General features: G+C 41.1%; 1 protein-coding gene across 13 annotated transcripts in view; it reads right to left on the bottom strand.

Moving 5' to 3' along the window:
• Positions 1 to 16,276, bottom strand: part of CIT (citron rho-interacting serine/threonine kinase) — a 170,611-nt gene that overhangs the window by 126,315 nt on the left and 28,020 nt on the right. For 12 of the 13 annotated variants that reach the window (XR_012325146.1, XM_073790086.1, XM_073790090.1 and 9 more), the window contains exons 6-9: positions 11,446 to 11,588; positions 10,454 to 10,547; positions 4,263 to 4,466; positions 2,671 to 2,824 (exon numbers count right to left, since the gene is read on the bottom strand). Coding sequence is in view for 11 of the 13 variants with exons in the window: in XM_073790086.1 (XP_073646187.1) it covers positions 2,671 to 2,824; positions 4,263 to 4,466; positions 10,454 to 10,547; positions 11,446 to 11,588 (595 nt within the window). In the remaining 2 variants the exon portion in view is untranslated. Of the gene's footprint in view, positions 1 to 2,670; positions 2,825 to 4,262; positions 4,467 to 10,453; positions 10,548 to 11,445; positions 11,589 to 16,276 lie in introns of those variants that run through there. The other variant, XM_073790093.1, reaches the window with a different exon arrangement.

The following is a 16,276-nucleotide window of genomic DNA, read 5'->3' as shown; positions in this document are numbered from 1 at the left end:
CATATGTGTGATGGAATATTACTCAGTCTTAAAAAAAGGAAGGAAATCCTGCCATTTGCAACAATATGGATGAACCTGGAGGTCACGGTGCAAAGGGCAATATGACAGACATGGAAAGAAAAAAACTACATGATCTCACTCATATGTGGAATCTAAAAAAGTCGAATACATAGAAGCACAGAGTAGAAAGATGGTTACTGGGGTGGGGAGGTGGGGGAAATGGGGAGATTCTGGTCAAAGAGTACAAAGTTGGAGTGATGTAGGATGAACAAGTCCTAGAGATCTAATGTACAGTGTGATGACTACACTTAATAATACTGTAGTGAATACTGAAAATTTGTTAAGAGAGCAGATTTCAGGTGCTCTCTCATAAAAGAAAGAAAAAAGAAAGGGAGGGAGGGAAAGAGAGAGAGAGAGAAGGAGGGAAAGAGAGAGAGAGAAGGAGGGAGGGAGGGAGGAAACTATGTTAATTAGCTTCACTGTAGTAATCATTCCACCATTACATATGTATATCAAATCACTATGTCGTGCACCTTAAATATATACAATTTTTATTTTTTTGTTTTTTTTTGGTTTTTGTTTTTTGTTTTTGCTGTACACGGGCCTCTCACTGTTGTGGCCTCTCCCATTGTGGAGCACAGGCTCCGGACGCACAGGCTCAGCGGCCATGGCTCCGCGGCATGTGGGATCTTCCCGGACCGGGACACGAACCCGCGTCCCCTGCATCGGCAGGCGACTCTCAACCACTGCGCCACCAGGGAAGCCCACAATTTTTATTTTAAAAAATAAGTTTAAAAAAAGAATCAGGATTCAGCTGGATGAGAATTCCCTCATATGAACTGGGTGTAGGAGGGGGAGAAACACGTGTTAAAGATAAGGAAAAACTAAGTGGATATTTATCAGGATACGGAAACATTAAGCAGGACCACAGGAGACATGGTGAGTCAAGTGTGGAGGCAACAAGTGTGAAGATGACCAAGACTGCAGTGACCCATCCCAGAGTCATCTCATCCCAGTGATAACCACGACCTTCCACAAGATGGGCCTCATGATGGACAGCAGGGGCCACGCTCTGCGCCAACACATATCCTCCCTGGGCACTATGTATTATAGTTTACAGAACAGTACTTACCCTCGTAAGCCCAACAAGCCTAAAACCAATAAACAGCCTGAGAGGAAAAGACTAGAACGAAATCGGAGAATTCTGACATGATACCAAAAACATCATCAAGGTTTACCAAAATACAGAATAAAGTTACCTGTGTAATTAATCACCGTTCACTGACTTACTAGAGTGAAGATACATTATTAGACACCATCGGCAAGGGCAGGCATAAAAAAATGAACTTTCTTATTCAAGATTACAGAGATAAGGTAATGCCAGAAAAGATTAAGTATCTGAGCAGCATCAAAAAGAAACTGTTTCAAATCTTTCCAAAAGCAAAAAAGGAAGACCACACTGAAAACATATTGCTGCGGGAATTTCGGAATTCCCTGACGGTCCTGTGGTCCTGTAGGACTCGGTGCTTTCCCTGTTGAGGGTGCAGGTTCAATCCCTGGTCAGGATATAACAAATATCCCACAAGCCACTCGGCGCAGCCAGAAAAAACAAAAAACGTATTGCTGGTTAAAAGCTCTGAACCTTGGAGATGTGGGGGTTGGTGCCTAAAGATTTGAAAAATACAGTGATGTCGCTCACGGAAGAAAAAAAAATGCCAAGAGCAATTTATGGAAATACAGCCTACTTAAATATTTTGGCAGGGGGTCAGAGAAACCATCAAAATGGACAATACTGCCTGTTAACCCAACTCATACATTCCAGCTGAAGGTACAAGAGGTTATAATTACAATACAGCTCCAACTAGAAGCCTGGTTTTGACACCTAGAAATGGATTCCATTTCCCTATCAGGAGGGAAATCACTAAAAATCAAACACTCAACCAGGCCAACTGCTTTCCTGCAGACCCTAATCTACACTAATCACTGGGTCAGGTCATTAGATCACATTCAATCAACAACACATCCAAGAATAAAAAGGTTGAAAAAAACCCACCAATTTGTAAAACACCAAGCATTTTGCATTTGTTGATAATAAATCAGGTCTTTGTTTTTAATGAATTTAGTTTGCACTAATGGATAACAAGGCGATGTATGAATGAATCCACTGTGCATGTGCATTATAGGTTTTACATGCTTGTGAGCAAAGACAAATATTTTAGAGGGAAACAAACGAACACAGCAAGGCATTCATGGCTTTAGGGCAGGCTTGGCCATTAGCAGAGCAACCCTGGCACTTTGCCTAATCTGAGTCTTTTTCCTATTCTTGTGAACGAAATAGTTAGGTCCACTCTTCTTCTGGGAAGAAATTCTGTCAAACCAAGTGACAACCTTCACTCTCTATCAATCTGTACCTCTAATGTACTGAGGGGTAATAATCCAAAGGCCACATAAACACAGAGTTTGTTTAAGTGACCCAGTTCTGTGCCAACAATGTTAAAGAAGACTTATTACTAAAGACAGCTACATCATTACCCTTTTCTACTCCTATAAGTAATTAAAACCCTTACTTATATAATTTATACCAGCTTCTGTGGGCCAGAGTAATTTCAGATCATTCTTAAGCGTTTCTTAATCCCAACACTGGAATTGAAGGAACACGACTCTACTTACAGTTTCGAATGTCACTCCAGTCGATTTTAGAGAAGAAAGGATGACAGCAAAGGCCTTCAAACTTCAGTCTCTCTTTCTGGCCACACAACAAACTTTGGATCAGATCAAGTAATTCACTGCTAACTTTGGGATCATCTGGAAACTTCAAAAACCGCTATTTCAAAAAAAAATAATAATTATTATTCCCTTAGCAAATTCAGCTTCTCATGTCTCCAAGTTAAAAAAGTAATTCTCGTATATGCAAGTTTCTTTCTTTTTTTTTTTTAAGAAGGAAGTTTTATGCCCTCTTAACTTGGGACCAAAGACATGTTCCCAAAATAAACAGCCTATTCATATCAATAGGCCTAGCTCCCTTGCAAGGGTTCAATACCCTTCATAACTTGATCCCTGTACCCTCTCCCATCTCATCTAGCTACACTCCCCACCTCGCTGTTTGCCAACCAACAACAATGAGCTATTTAAAGCTGTCTGAACAAATCACTCTGCCCTCTCTGCCCAGAAGGCCCTCCCCAACCTCAGCCCCTCTTCCCTGCCTACCTCCCGGCCTCCCTCTCCCACCCTATCACTCACTCCCTCCTGCGTGCTCCCCGTGTTCTGCTTTTGCACATACACGGTGTATTTTGATTTGTGTGATGATGGAGAAAGAAGGCCGAGAGGGCCTTTCTCCTTCTTGCCCATAACTGCAAACCTGGTACCTAACACCTAACAGTGCCTAGTGCGATTCACTCGTTACTGAATGAATGGATGGAAATGAAGGAAACAAATGAGCCCCAAGCATCATCTCAGGGGAAACTTTAACTCAGGAGTAGACTCCGGAATAACAAATAATGTATGTATGTATTAAGCATACAGAAAGTGTACTATACATAGAAAAATATGCATTAAGCATCCCAGGAAGAAATTGGATGATATACAAAAACCTGTGAAATACATTCTTTTTCCTTTTGGTTGAAACTAAAACATAGATATTCATCATATCCTTAAGAAATGGGCTTACTATAGTGACAAATACAGTTATTAGAAAATAGGTTTAATTCTACTTTATGTATCTATTACTGTATTTCTAATCCATGTCTTTGACTTTTACTACCATGTTTGACAGCCAGCAGTACTAAGCAGTATTGCATATAAGAACATGGATTTCAAAGCCAGACTGCCTGTGCTATTTTGGGCAAGTTACTTAACCACTCTGTGCTTTGGCTTCCTCATCTGTAAAATGAAAATAATAATATCATCTACCTCACAGGATTGTTTGAGGATTCACCAAGTTAATGAACTATATTTCACAAATTTTAAGACTCCCATTTTATTCACATTTGACAACACTGAAATCAATGAAATATCCTAGATTAATGGGCAGCAGTTTTTCTTTTTTAATGGTACATAAAATGATGGCATAAGCTTATAATTACTGGCAGCTGAGAGTCAATATAATACAATTAATAAAGCATTTAGAACCGCTTTTGGCGTAAAATGCTATATAAAGTAGTTGTTATTATCCAGAACTGCTGGTTTACATTATAAACTTTCATTCGCACAATTTTAAACGACATTTCTCAATATTACTTCAAAATCTAATAATGGCTCTTTACCTGGAAATTCATGATGTTACTGAAGGTTCTGGCTGAGGTTCCCTCAGTGAATGGGGACCTTCCATAAACCATCTCATAAGCAATAACTCCCACTGACCACCAATCACAGTCTAGGCCATAGGCACCTCTTCCATCCCCATTCAGGACGGTCAACACTTCAGGGGCCATGTAATCTGGGGTCCCAACTGGGAGTTTGGCATTCACCTGGAAACCCATAAATAAAATGAACACAGCAAATTTTCAATTATCCTCAAATGGATTACCAACAGACATAAGCTGATTTGCCACTGATTACTATTCTCCCAGGCACTTGAACTTTCTGTCAAGTGGCACAGCATCAGGAAAAGCAAATGATTCACTAACTTTAAAAAAAAAAAAAAAAACACATAATATAATCCAAAGGCAAAGGGCCCAGGGTTGTTGATGATACATACATTTAGTTACACAAATGAGAGTTGGGTATATGCCTACAAAGGAAGATGTCGTTCCTGATACATCTTACTGATATGACAGAACTTCTCTTACGTATGAAAACAGTAAAATGATAACAACATGTAAAGATGAATCTAAAAGATCTACTCATGATTGAAAAACTGGCAGCTAGCTGGCAACACAATACTGCAAGCATGTGTTATATCTCAAGTTTAAATATTTGGAGTCAACATTCCTATTCGGCCCACCCGCAGGGCAAGACATGATAAATAATTTCTACCAGAGGTCAAATGTTAATGAGTTCATTTTCCTCACCCCGAAATCCCGTTTCTGTGGTTCCCTCCCCACTGTTCAGAGACCCAGAGCCCTCCAATCCTATGGTACCGAAGCACCTGATCTTGGCAAAGAAATATCAGGACAATGTACGAGGTCTTTTTATAAAGCTAATATATTCCACTTAAAGAACTTATTGTTCTTATTTCTGAGAATTTGTCCTTCTGACTGGTTTAGTGTTTAAACATACTTTGTTTCTTGAAATGATGCAGATGAAAAGGGTATGTTTTCTGCCCCTCACCCCCACTCCTTCCTAGGCAACCTAGTAAGCTGGCAAACTTTCGGTCTTCAAAATTGTCTTGAAGTTTTATTGAATCATGAAATTTGAAGCCTAAGGATCACCTCTCTAACCTTATTCCTCATCAAAACAGAGAGGGCCTGATGTTAGTCACATATTGGGTTGACCAGTTGTCCAATAACCCTACATCTAAAAAGGCTTCTCTCACAGCAGCAGCTACATGGTGCAAAAGAACTCTCTCCCCATTAAAGGGTGTTAATTGCCCCTGAGTGAGCTGAGAGATTTTATAGGTATGGCCACATACCTTTAAGGCTGGGCTTTATACCAAGAACGTCAATTTGCTTTGCTTTGCTTTGCTTTGCTTTGAATGGAGATTGAGAGGAAAGTCAATGTTTAGAGAAGATGCTAAGAGGTCTCCTTTCCCCAGTGACAAAGACCCAAGCTCTTCCAGCCCGAAACTTTAATCTGGTCTATTCCTCTGCCTCAAAGACCCATTGTTATAGGAAACAAAATCATTGTCCCTACTCCCTCTCTTTTCACCCCTTCCCTCAGGCCCATCCCAGGCTTTTTTCAAACCCTAAACCCAGAAAGCAGTGTGATACTGTTATTCTTGACACCAGTCAGCCATCACTTTGAGCAATAGGGCTTCCACTGCAAACACATGCCTGGGAAAGTTAGATGGTCACGCCACCCAAGAAACCCACAGGCCTGTGCTGAGGGACTAAAGTGAGGAGAGAGGAGAAAATATTTGGTCTAAGACAGGACACCTTAAGCTTGAGGAAATGAGTGTAGCTTTGGTCAAGGGGAGGCCTTGATTTCAGGAAGCTTGAGCCAAGACTTCTGTCTTTTAATGTGTGTGTGTTAATGAGCTCAGCACAGAACTGAGATTAAATTACAAGATTTGGGGGGAAAAAAAAAATCCTGAATGCTGACAACTAGAAATAAATATCTTTTTTTTTTTAAATTGGGGTATAGTTGTTTTACAATATCTTTAAAATATCAAAACAAGAGAAGAAAAACTGTTACATCTTGGTTTGACTAGGTATTGGTAATGCCACTGTATAGTTGATTAAATGCTTACCCTTTATGCCTATTTTGCAAAACCATTAATACACAATCCTCAAATATTCATCATTTCTATGTATTAGATTTTATTTTATCATCACACTAGATTGTTTGGGGATAATTCAGTTCTCCTGAATATCCTTAGGAGATGGCAGCTCCCAGGGCTTGGTCACTTACTCACAACCAAAGAATTGAAAGGAAGTTGACTGGGTCATGTTGATCAGCACGACCCAGCAAAAGGTATAAACTGTCAATGCCTCATTTTCAAACTAATGGTTAGACTTACCAAGGAGTTGGATAACTCTGCAACTGTTTTTGCCCCATAACAGGTATGTGATTATACACATTTATGTCTAACAATTTTGTAAATTTCCAAAATTAAAAAAAAATTCCCTAGCTTGCTTTCTGTACTTCTCCTACCACAGTAATTAATATCAATTAACAAAGACTTTTAATGAAAATTAATGGCTCCTAAGTTTCCATTAGTTACTGACCTCCAAGTACATTAAACCTGTTCAACATGTAATCTGACACATCTTGCTAAGGATTTTGCAAGATCCTTTCACTATCCTCTGGTGGCAATTCACAGCCAGCTACTCTGGGTGAGATATTAAAAGTGGGACCGTGTACTAGGAGCGCAGCCTGACTGCCGTATAACCATCTGACAAGGCCCCAGTTTTACTGAACTTTAATTTTCCCTGTATTGACAGGGAAGAAAATATACCAGTTCAGGAGGAGACAACAATAAAATGACTAGGAGACAGAAGAGCCTGTCACATTTTCGAGAGACAGAGGGTTGAAAAGAAAAGAAAGGAGGGAAGGAGGGGATTAACCCAGCAGTTTCTTTTACAAGCAGAAAGCAGATGGAGAAGAAGGTAAGAAAAACAGTCTTCCTCCTCCCAATTCCCTTCCTGTAAAAATGCTTATACGTAAAACTGTTTCAAACCTAACTTTACTCCTCTAGCTGCCCAGGGTAAACATACACCTGCAGAAGCAGCCAGAAAAAATATTCTCGCTGTTGTTCCTCTCATGGAAAAGTAATAAAATCTTTTCACTCCTCCATAAATCTCAAAAAGGGCTATCTCCTATGGGTTTCCAACTGCTAAATGGGTAGTGATTATCTCTTAACATGCTATATAATGCTCTTTATTTATAATCTCCTTACAACTGTTTTCACAAGGGCTGAGTGAGACAGACTGGAACTGTTAGCTGTTTGCCATTCTCTGAGATTCTAATAAGGTGAAGTGGGTGACATCCCTGCTCAACACCCAAACTTCCAGGCAGTATGGTCCACCTGGAGGAACATAATGAAAATACTCCCAAGCAACATTCTGGCTAAAAAGCTTAAATATAAAGACAATGGAAGATGGGAAACTCAACAGATCTAAGATTCACAAATATCCAAAATACAATGACCATATGTGGCAGGTGGTAGGGAAAAGGATGAATGGATTTCAGGTAACATACAACAATTTCAGCAAGTGTGAACTATATTTTACATAGTATATTTTGAGTACTAAAAAAAAACTTTTAAAACCTACTTTAGACCTATAAAACATTCTATTTAAAGGAAACACGGTTCACCCACCATCGCTGATCAAAAATACAAAAAAAAAAAGTATAATTCTGTATCCATACTTGATCTAGATTGCAAATTGTTGATCTTTTATAACAAAAGGGCCTTTGCACTTAAAGCAGTGCTAAAAATTCCTTCTCATCTGCTTGTCACATTCTGGCCCTAAGAGCACAAAGTTCTGGGGAGGCTATTCTCTAAGAGGAGAGGAGCTACAACATTCTCAAGTGTGTAGGACTGAGGGCCATTATCTCCTTGACCATCGAGCGGCAAATAAACCTGAGTGCCTCCGGAGGCTCCCCGCCTGAAGGGAGTGTTGCTACCGCTCGCAGAATTGGAAAGGGCAGTTTGCAGCACTGAAAAATAGACATTTAAAATGAAGAGGAGTCCTGTCTCTCCACTGAGGGCTCTGAAGACAGCGATTCCAGATGCAGAGATAGGACCTTACTCTTTATTCCCATTTATTTCCCAAGCAGTGACTCTGGATCATAACGGAGTTTTCTCAGTAGGTTTTCTTATCGCAAACACACATTGCCAGCTCGAAGTGATAAGCCTTCTGATGCTTCTCAGTCCACGGCTGAGGTTCTCCACCAGGGGTGATTCTGTCCCCCAGGGAACACTGGGCAATGTCTGGAGACATTTTGGTTGCCACAACTGGAGGGGAGGGTGTCACTGGCATCCGGTGGGTAGAGACCAGGGATGCAGCTAAACATCCTACAATACACAGGACAGCACCACCCCCAACAAAGAATTCGCTAGACCAAAATGTCAGAGGTGCTGACTACATATCTAGGCTTCATTTTATTTCTAGATGCCTGATTTTATTAAGGTCATTAATGCAAGGTATAGGTTTTTGAATCCCAGATGATAAAACTTTGCATGATTTAACTTTTTTTCTGTACTTCATTCCACTAAATTGAATACCTAATTTTTCATGCCTGTTTCTTCTTTTTTTTTTTTTTTTTTTTTGGTCTGTATTGGGTCCTCGTTGCTGCGCGTGGGCTTTCTCTAGCTGTGGCGAGCGGGGGCTACTCTTGGTTGTGGTGTGCGGATTTCTCATTGCAGTGGCTTCTCTTGTTGTGGAGCATGGGCTCTAGGCACACGGGCTTCAGTAGTTGTGGCTCACGGGCTCTAGAGAGCAGGCTCAGTAGTTGTGGCTCGCTGGCTCTAAAGCGCAGGCTCAGTAGTTGTGGCGCACGGGCTTAGTTGCTCCGTGTCATATGGGAACTTCCCGGACCAGGGCTCGAGCCCGTGTCCCCTGCACTGGCAGGCGGATTCTTAACCACTGCGTCACCAGGGAAGCCCTCATGCCTGTTTCTGAATTGTACATAACTTTTAAAACATAAAATTCTTTGATACTCTAATCTAATTATTAACGTAATGATCAAGTGTAATAGATTATAAGCACATAATCTGAGGGGGGGGGGATAAAAAACAACCAGTGCTAAGGTGGAAAAACCCTGACCTCAGACAAGGTAAGCAGCCTGTTTTTCCAAGAGCCTGAACCTGAAGGAAGTTATGTCAAGTGGGCCTCAGATCTACAGAACAGGGAGGCCAAACCCTGGAATGCAAACAGTTAACAAAACCCGGATCCTTTTCCTCGCATCAACATAATAATACCCACCTTTCCTCCAAGGAACTTGAGGGAAAAAAAGGAAATTTTATATATTGCCCTTCATAAGGACTAAACTCTCAGACCCAGGAGGCATTCTGAAGAGCAGCCACCCCTCACCTCTTCATTTCTGCATTTTAACTAGACCCAGTATTTTCTAGATGAAGAATAAAAGCCGAAGTTTCTAAGGATTTGTCCAGATCACCAAGTGATTCAGTTGGGAAGTTAGTCTTAAAATCTAAGTCAATTTTTTCTTAGACATACCATTTTTTTGCATAGTTGACCTGAAAATTTACATGTTAGTATGTACCAACTTTATTAGGTTTCTAAATTCTAATTTTCTTTTACTTTATCTTTTTCCTAAAGTATTCTCACTCTTGGCCTCAATAGCTACCCTCTTGCCTTCCTATTAGCACATGGAATACAGCTTAATTTTTACCAAAGGTCCAGGATTTAGAATCGACATTTTGAGTACTTGGTTCTTAATGCTTAATGCTTGGTTCAAATTCTCTGGTGATTACTTTCAATTTCATTGCATAGGAAATAGAGGATTTGAGATAAATTAGGTTACATTTCACCAAAATATTTAAAGTGAAAAAGAAAATGTAACAGAAGACAATCTATTAACAAGCAAGGAAAAAGAAGGGAAAAACAAAATAAGCATTTTCCCATCTTTTAATCCAAACTATAAGAATGTTCCTAAAAATGTTTTGTAGGGTATTAACAGGTATTTTACATAAAAGGGTACCAGATCAAGTAAGTCTGGAAAATCGCTGTGTCCCCATCCCCACCCACCCTGCAGAGAAATCATTTCACACACTGACAGACGAGGGCTCCAGAATGTCACTCAACTTTATCCCATGTTTTCCAAATTTATGAGGACCTCAGAACACTTTGTAGTATAAGCTCTATTAAGTTATCTTATTCTATTTTGTTACCATCTTATTTGAGTTCATTTTAGCAGCTGATCCAAAATCCACCAGCTTGATGTGTCCCATTCGGTCAATGAGGATGTTCTCGGGCTTGATGTCTCTGTAAGAAAATCAAGGCCACAAATTAGTGTTATCTTCTCCATGACAATCATCAAGCATCTGCTAACCTAGGATCTTCCTTCAGCCAAGAATCTTAGTGCCTGTGGTTTTGCCATACAGACCTCCCTACTGATGGACATACATAATAAGCATTTTGCAAAACAAATTTAAGTAAAAGAATGAGAGAGAAAGAATAGAAGGGAAGGAGGGGAGAAAGAGAGGGAGGAAGGAGAAGGGAGGCAGAGAAGGAAAGGGAACAAAATAAATGTTATTAGATGGATTATTTCTCCTCGAGACACACATTTTACCTCAGGAGAGCTAAGGCCACAAAAAGCTAGGGGATGTGCCCAAGGCCATGTGGCTAGTCAATGGAAAAACTGAGACGCTATTCAGGATTTTGCGGTTCCTGGTCTAACCATCATTCCATTCCCACAACATTCTCAGATGCTCGTAAAACACGAGCTGAGTGAAGATGTAAAGAAACACTTTTCAACCGAGGATGCGGGGGCACACCTTTGTCAATTACTAACGGGCAAGGTCAGAAGTACAACTACACACGCTTCTGTTCCTCCGGGGCATGCTGCCTCCTTGCACAAATCAAATTCAGTTTTCTACCACAGCACCCAGAGAACCCATGCAAGAGTTCCCGGTCTTATTAGGTGCATTGACAGATCCTACCAGCAAACGTGAGAATGTCACAATTTTAGATCTATTTCCCTGTTGAATGGGTAAGCTGAAACATCTGCCATTTTGGAAAATTTGCTTTCAGTAAATTATGGTGAAGATGGGCTAAAAATTGGATGAAGCATTATTTTCATGCTGAAATCATTCACTCTATTTTAGGAACTCTTAGGTGATACAGACAAATCCCCAGTCAACTACCAGAGAGCCTCACTTACCGATGTACATATCCCATCTGATGAACGCTGTGAACAGCCAAAATGAGTTCAGCTAGGTAAAACTGAATCATATTTTCATCTAATTGGTCCTCATATCTGTTCAAAAGTGACAGCAAATCCCCTCCAGGCTGATATTCCATGACCTGTATAGAATGCCAAAGTTATTAATTCTTCATACAGCCAAAAAAGGGGGAATGTTCTCCATTGGATCCTCGAATACTACCTGACATGTTATAATTACAATGTCTCCACAAAGCAATGAAGATGCATGAGACATACTGTAAGTCATGTAGGACAAGGTCCCTGCCCTAAGGAAGTTACACCCGTTACCCAAGAGAATCAATACAATGAAAGATGAATCCTAAACGCCATGTGCAATGTTTGCAAGGCAAGCTTGAAAAGTTGAATTAAATCTACCCACTCACCCACCCACCCAAGGAGACACCCCAGACATTCCCTGGGATTAGGTACATAGCATAGACAGAAATTCCTGGAGGGCAAGAAATCCTCTTGCATCCTTTCTGCATTTCCCTCAGCACCCAGCAGAATACAGGAGATGGGCAATAAACATGATACAATCTCTTCCTTAAACAGTGTGGAAGGCAACCTGACCATCTCTGTTAAAAATTTTAAGTGTGAACATATACCCTCTGAACCAGTAATTCTGCTTCCGATGATTTATTTTACAGGAACTTACAATAGTTTGGAGATAGACAGATAAAGAGATTCAATGAAGCACTGTTTGTAACATGGGAAAAAGAAACCCTGGAAATCACCCAAACAGCCATTACTAAGAGACTGCTAAAATATGATTTATCTAAACTATGGGACAAGAGGCAGATACTAAAAATGAATGGACTCGATCTATTCATTCTGCCATGGAAAGCCATCTATGATGATATATAGTGATGCCCTAAAGAGGATACAGTAAAACTTTTTTGTGATTAAAAAAACATATATTACATTTGTTAGTATATACTTAAGGGAAAAAACCTGGAAGAATATAAAGTACAGCCTCAGGGAAAATGTTTGATTAGCAAAAGAAAGTCTTCCACCCCAAGAAACTGAAATCCTTCCTCCGTCTGATGATAACCGGGGGTGACATTCCTGAGTCGACACGAGGCTTGGAGGCTCATCTGCCCAAGAGGCTTCAAACCTCAGCCCGGTGACTTCACCTCTCTGCCTCTCAGTTTTGTCCTCTGTAAAATGGGGATAAGACTGAGTCCCTCGCAATGCTGTGCCTGGCGGCCACGAGATCCTCCACTGCTGTTCGAGTCCTTTCCTTTCCCTGAATTCACGGCACCATCCTCTCTGCTCTGGCTGGGAGAAGATGGGGACCCATTTTGACCGTGTCTGCATCCGCGTCAACCCCTCCTGTCCTTTGCTCTGATTTCCCATTTTAAAGTGTGGCTCATAGCCACACTTGAAATGTCTTTTATTTTAAGCTGTCTCAAACCCTTTCTGGAAAGAGGCAAGATTCAAATAAAAGTCTTTTAAAAAAAAAAAAAACACTAAATCTCACAAACCACTGCATTCCAGAAGCCAACTCTGGGATGTGAATTCTCTTCATCCTCCTCCAAACTTCTGTTTGCTTTCAGTCCAGAATTAGAAGAAAGTTCTAGTCAAGTAAGATATGGAGCATCTGCACACGTCCCCAGAGGCCCCAGGCTGGTCCAGTAAAGACTCTGCCTAGCACCAGGTCAACCCCACACCGGGGACCCTGGGAGGGGCCAGTGACTTGCATGCCTTCCCCAAGAGCCCCTCGTCACCTGGCATCTTACACGTAGCAATACTCAAGCAGATACTGGACAATTTGATCTAAGGTTCCATTTGCACTGCAACTGCTGGAAAAAAAAACTGATTTATGAACTAACAAGAACAGCAGCACTGAGAAGGGGCGGCAGCTGACATGCAGACTTTATTTTCCCCAAAGTCTTGGCAGACGTAAGCTGCTCGTGCCGGTCCTCAAAGAGCCAGCAGGAGGCACCTGGCTGCCTGTAGCTCACCCACGTGTCCCAGCCTGGTTCTCCACAGGCCCTGGGTACACGGGTGAATGCTAATTTTTTACGTCTGTTTTAAATATATATTGTCATTAAAAAGGTCTTAAATATCCACACACACAAAGAAAATTCACACATAATAACGGAAGTACTCATGCTTTTAGGACCAAAATGTCTTAAAATATAATAAGAACAATGCATATTTATGACGACACGTTGCAGTTATAAATTTTCTAATCGGGCTCTATTAAAGATGTGAAAAAAATAGAACGGCTTGCGAGTTTAAGGCTGAGAAAGTCAAGCATGTAGCAACTGCTGGCCACTTTTAAGAGCTCACGAATGGACCACTATTTAACACTTAGCGGTGACTCCTGAAGATTCTATTTGTAATGACTCGTGAAAAATAGTTCAGAAAATCAAAGCCATCTCTTCGAAAGGCAAAAAGATACATATTCTCTGCTCCTATTCAGAAGATCCAAATTCCTAAGCTGAAAATCCCCACCCAAACTAGATTAGTCAAACAATTTTGACTGGTCAAACAATTTTCCATTTCTTCAAAAGCGCTCGTCAATAAGCAAGAAAAATGACAACAGCTGCTAGGCAGCATGCTCTGCAACATGAGGTCAAGAGAGATGTACTAAACGACAAACCTCCTTATCAAAGAACCTAATCAGACTTGACCCACCAACAAGATTCTAGATTACCATACTGCAAATTCCAACCGTACACCATTAGGAGAATTTAGTTTGGGCATTTACTGGGTAAATTTGGCTGCCCCAAGATGTTACCCCATTCCCAAACTATCTTACCGGGGTACAGTCACTCATCCTGGGATGAATGGAGCCCAAGGGAAGATAGCTTGTGTGTGGTCAAGCCAAGTTTCATCGATCTTGCTGTTGAGGCTAAAGAAATAATCAAGAACCAGGACTTGGACACTTTCAGAAAACACTTTTGCACTTTCAAAAACGGTACCAAATCAAGAGCCTCCAGAAAAGGGAATCCTTCTACACTGCTGGTGGGAATGTAAGTTGGTGCAGCCACTATGGAAAACAGTAGGAAGGCTCCTCAGAAAACTGAAAATAGAGCTGCCATATGATCCAGCAATCCCACTCCTTGGCATATACCTGGACAAAACTCTAATTCAAAAAGATACACGCACCCCATGTTCATAGCAACACTATTCACAACAGCCAAGATATGGAAACAAGCTAAATGTCTGTCAACAGATAAATGGACAAAGAAGGTGTGGTATATAAATACAATGGAATCCTACTCAGCCATAAAAAAAGAACGAAATAATGCCATTTGCAGCAACATGGATGCAACTACAGATTACCATACCAAGTGAAGTAAGTCAGAAAAAGACAAATACCACATGATATCACTTATACGTGGAATCTAAAATGTGACACAAATAAACCTATCTACGCAACAGAAACAGAATCACAAACATAGAGTACAGACTGGTAGTTGCCGAGCGGGTTGGGGGAAGGATGGAGTGGGAGGTTGGGGTGAGCAGATGTAAGCTTTTAAATATAGAATGGATAAACAACAAGGTCCTACTGTATGGCACAGGGAACTACATTCAATATCTTATGATAAATCGTAATGGAAAAGAATATGAAAAAAAGAATATATATATATATGTATAACTGAATCACTGCTGTACAGCAGAAATTAGCACGACATTGTAAATCAACTAGACTTCATTTAAAAAAAAAAAAAAGAGGCTCCAAAAGCATCATCAAGTCACAAAGCAAGAGTTCTCAAGTCTTCATACCAGATGACACGCTGTAAACCAAAGACCGGGGTCAGCAGAACTGACGAACAAATTAGACCAAAGTCACCACCCAGGCTGTGCCAGACAGTCCATTCACAGCATTTGGATTTGCCCCCCAAAATGACTCCATGCCTGATTTTTGACTATTCAGAGATGCCCAGGGAGGCAATGTTCCCCCCAGAAATGTGGCTCCTAACCCAAGAAAACTGGCAAGTCCTCTAGGGCAGAGCTTCTCAAAACTGCGTGTACACCAGAATCACCTGGGGAAGCACTTTTTTTAAATGGATAAAACACATTCATCCACATAAATATGTGAGTGCCTATTATGTGCCAGGCACTATTCCAGATATCAGGAAAACAGCAGGGACTAAAACAGACAAAAATCCCTGCCTTCGTGGAACTGTAATTCTAGTAGAATGAAAAAGAATTCAGCAGTATGAAAGGGTAAAGTATGTCTCTTCCTCGTCTCAACCATTCAGGGAGCTTGCTAAAAACGTGGAGTCCACGGACCAACCCCAGACTTCATGGACAAGCTCCAGGGGTGGGGTCCAGGAATCTGCATTTTTAAGGAGCTACTGGGGTGATGCTGATGCAGCCAACCCAGAACTTATTTTTTTTTAATGTTTTCATTTATTAGTTTCTTTTTTTTGTTTATTTTTGGGTTTTTTGGGCCCACTCTGCATGGCATGCGGGATCTTAGTTCCCCGACCAGGGATGAAACCCGTGCCCCCTGCAGTGGAAGCTCGAAGTCCTAACATCCTAACCACCGGACCGCCAGGGAGGTCTCCACCCAGCATTTTATTGAGACCCGATGCTGATGAGGCTGCGGAGGCATCACGGGTCCTTACTGCAACTAAATGACACGCTTCTACAGCAGAGGCGCCCCAGTTTGAAGCCTGGCTTTAATACACCCCTCACTTCTGCTGCTTACATTTTTCCACTGACTTCCTGGAGCCATTCCGCGTATCAAGACAAGATCACTGGCAACAAAGGGCTGGAACATAACCAGTCCATGAGCACTGAAGCTACGATCCTGCATCCTTGCAAGGAC

This window comes from Tursiops truncatus, chromosome 13 (assembly GCF_011762595.2).
Source record: "Tursiops truncatus isolate mTurTru1 chromosome 13, mTurTru1.mat.Y, whole genome shotgun sequence".
Classification (NCBI taxonomy): domain Eukaryota; kingdom Metazoa; phylum Chordata; class Mammalia; order Artiodactyla; family Delphinidae; genus Tursiops; species Tursiops truncatus.
This window is presented reverse-complemented; position numbering and strand designations above follow the sequence as displayed.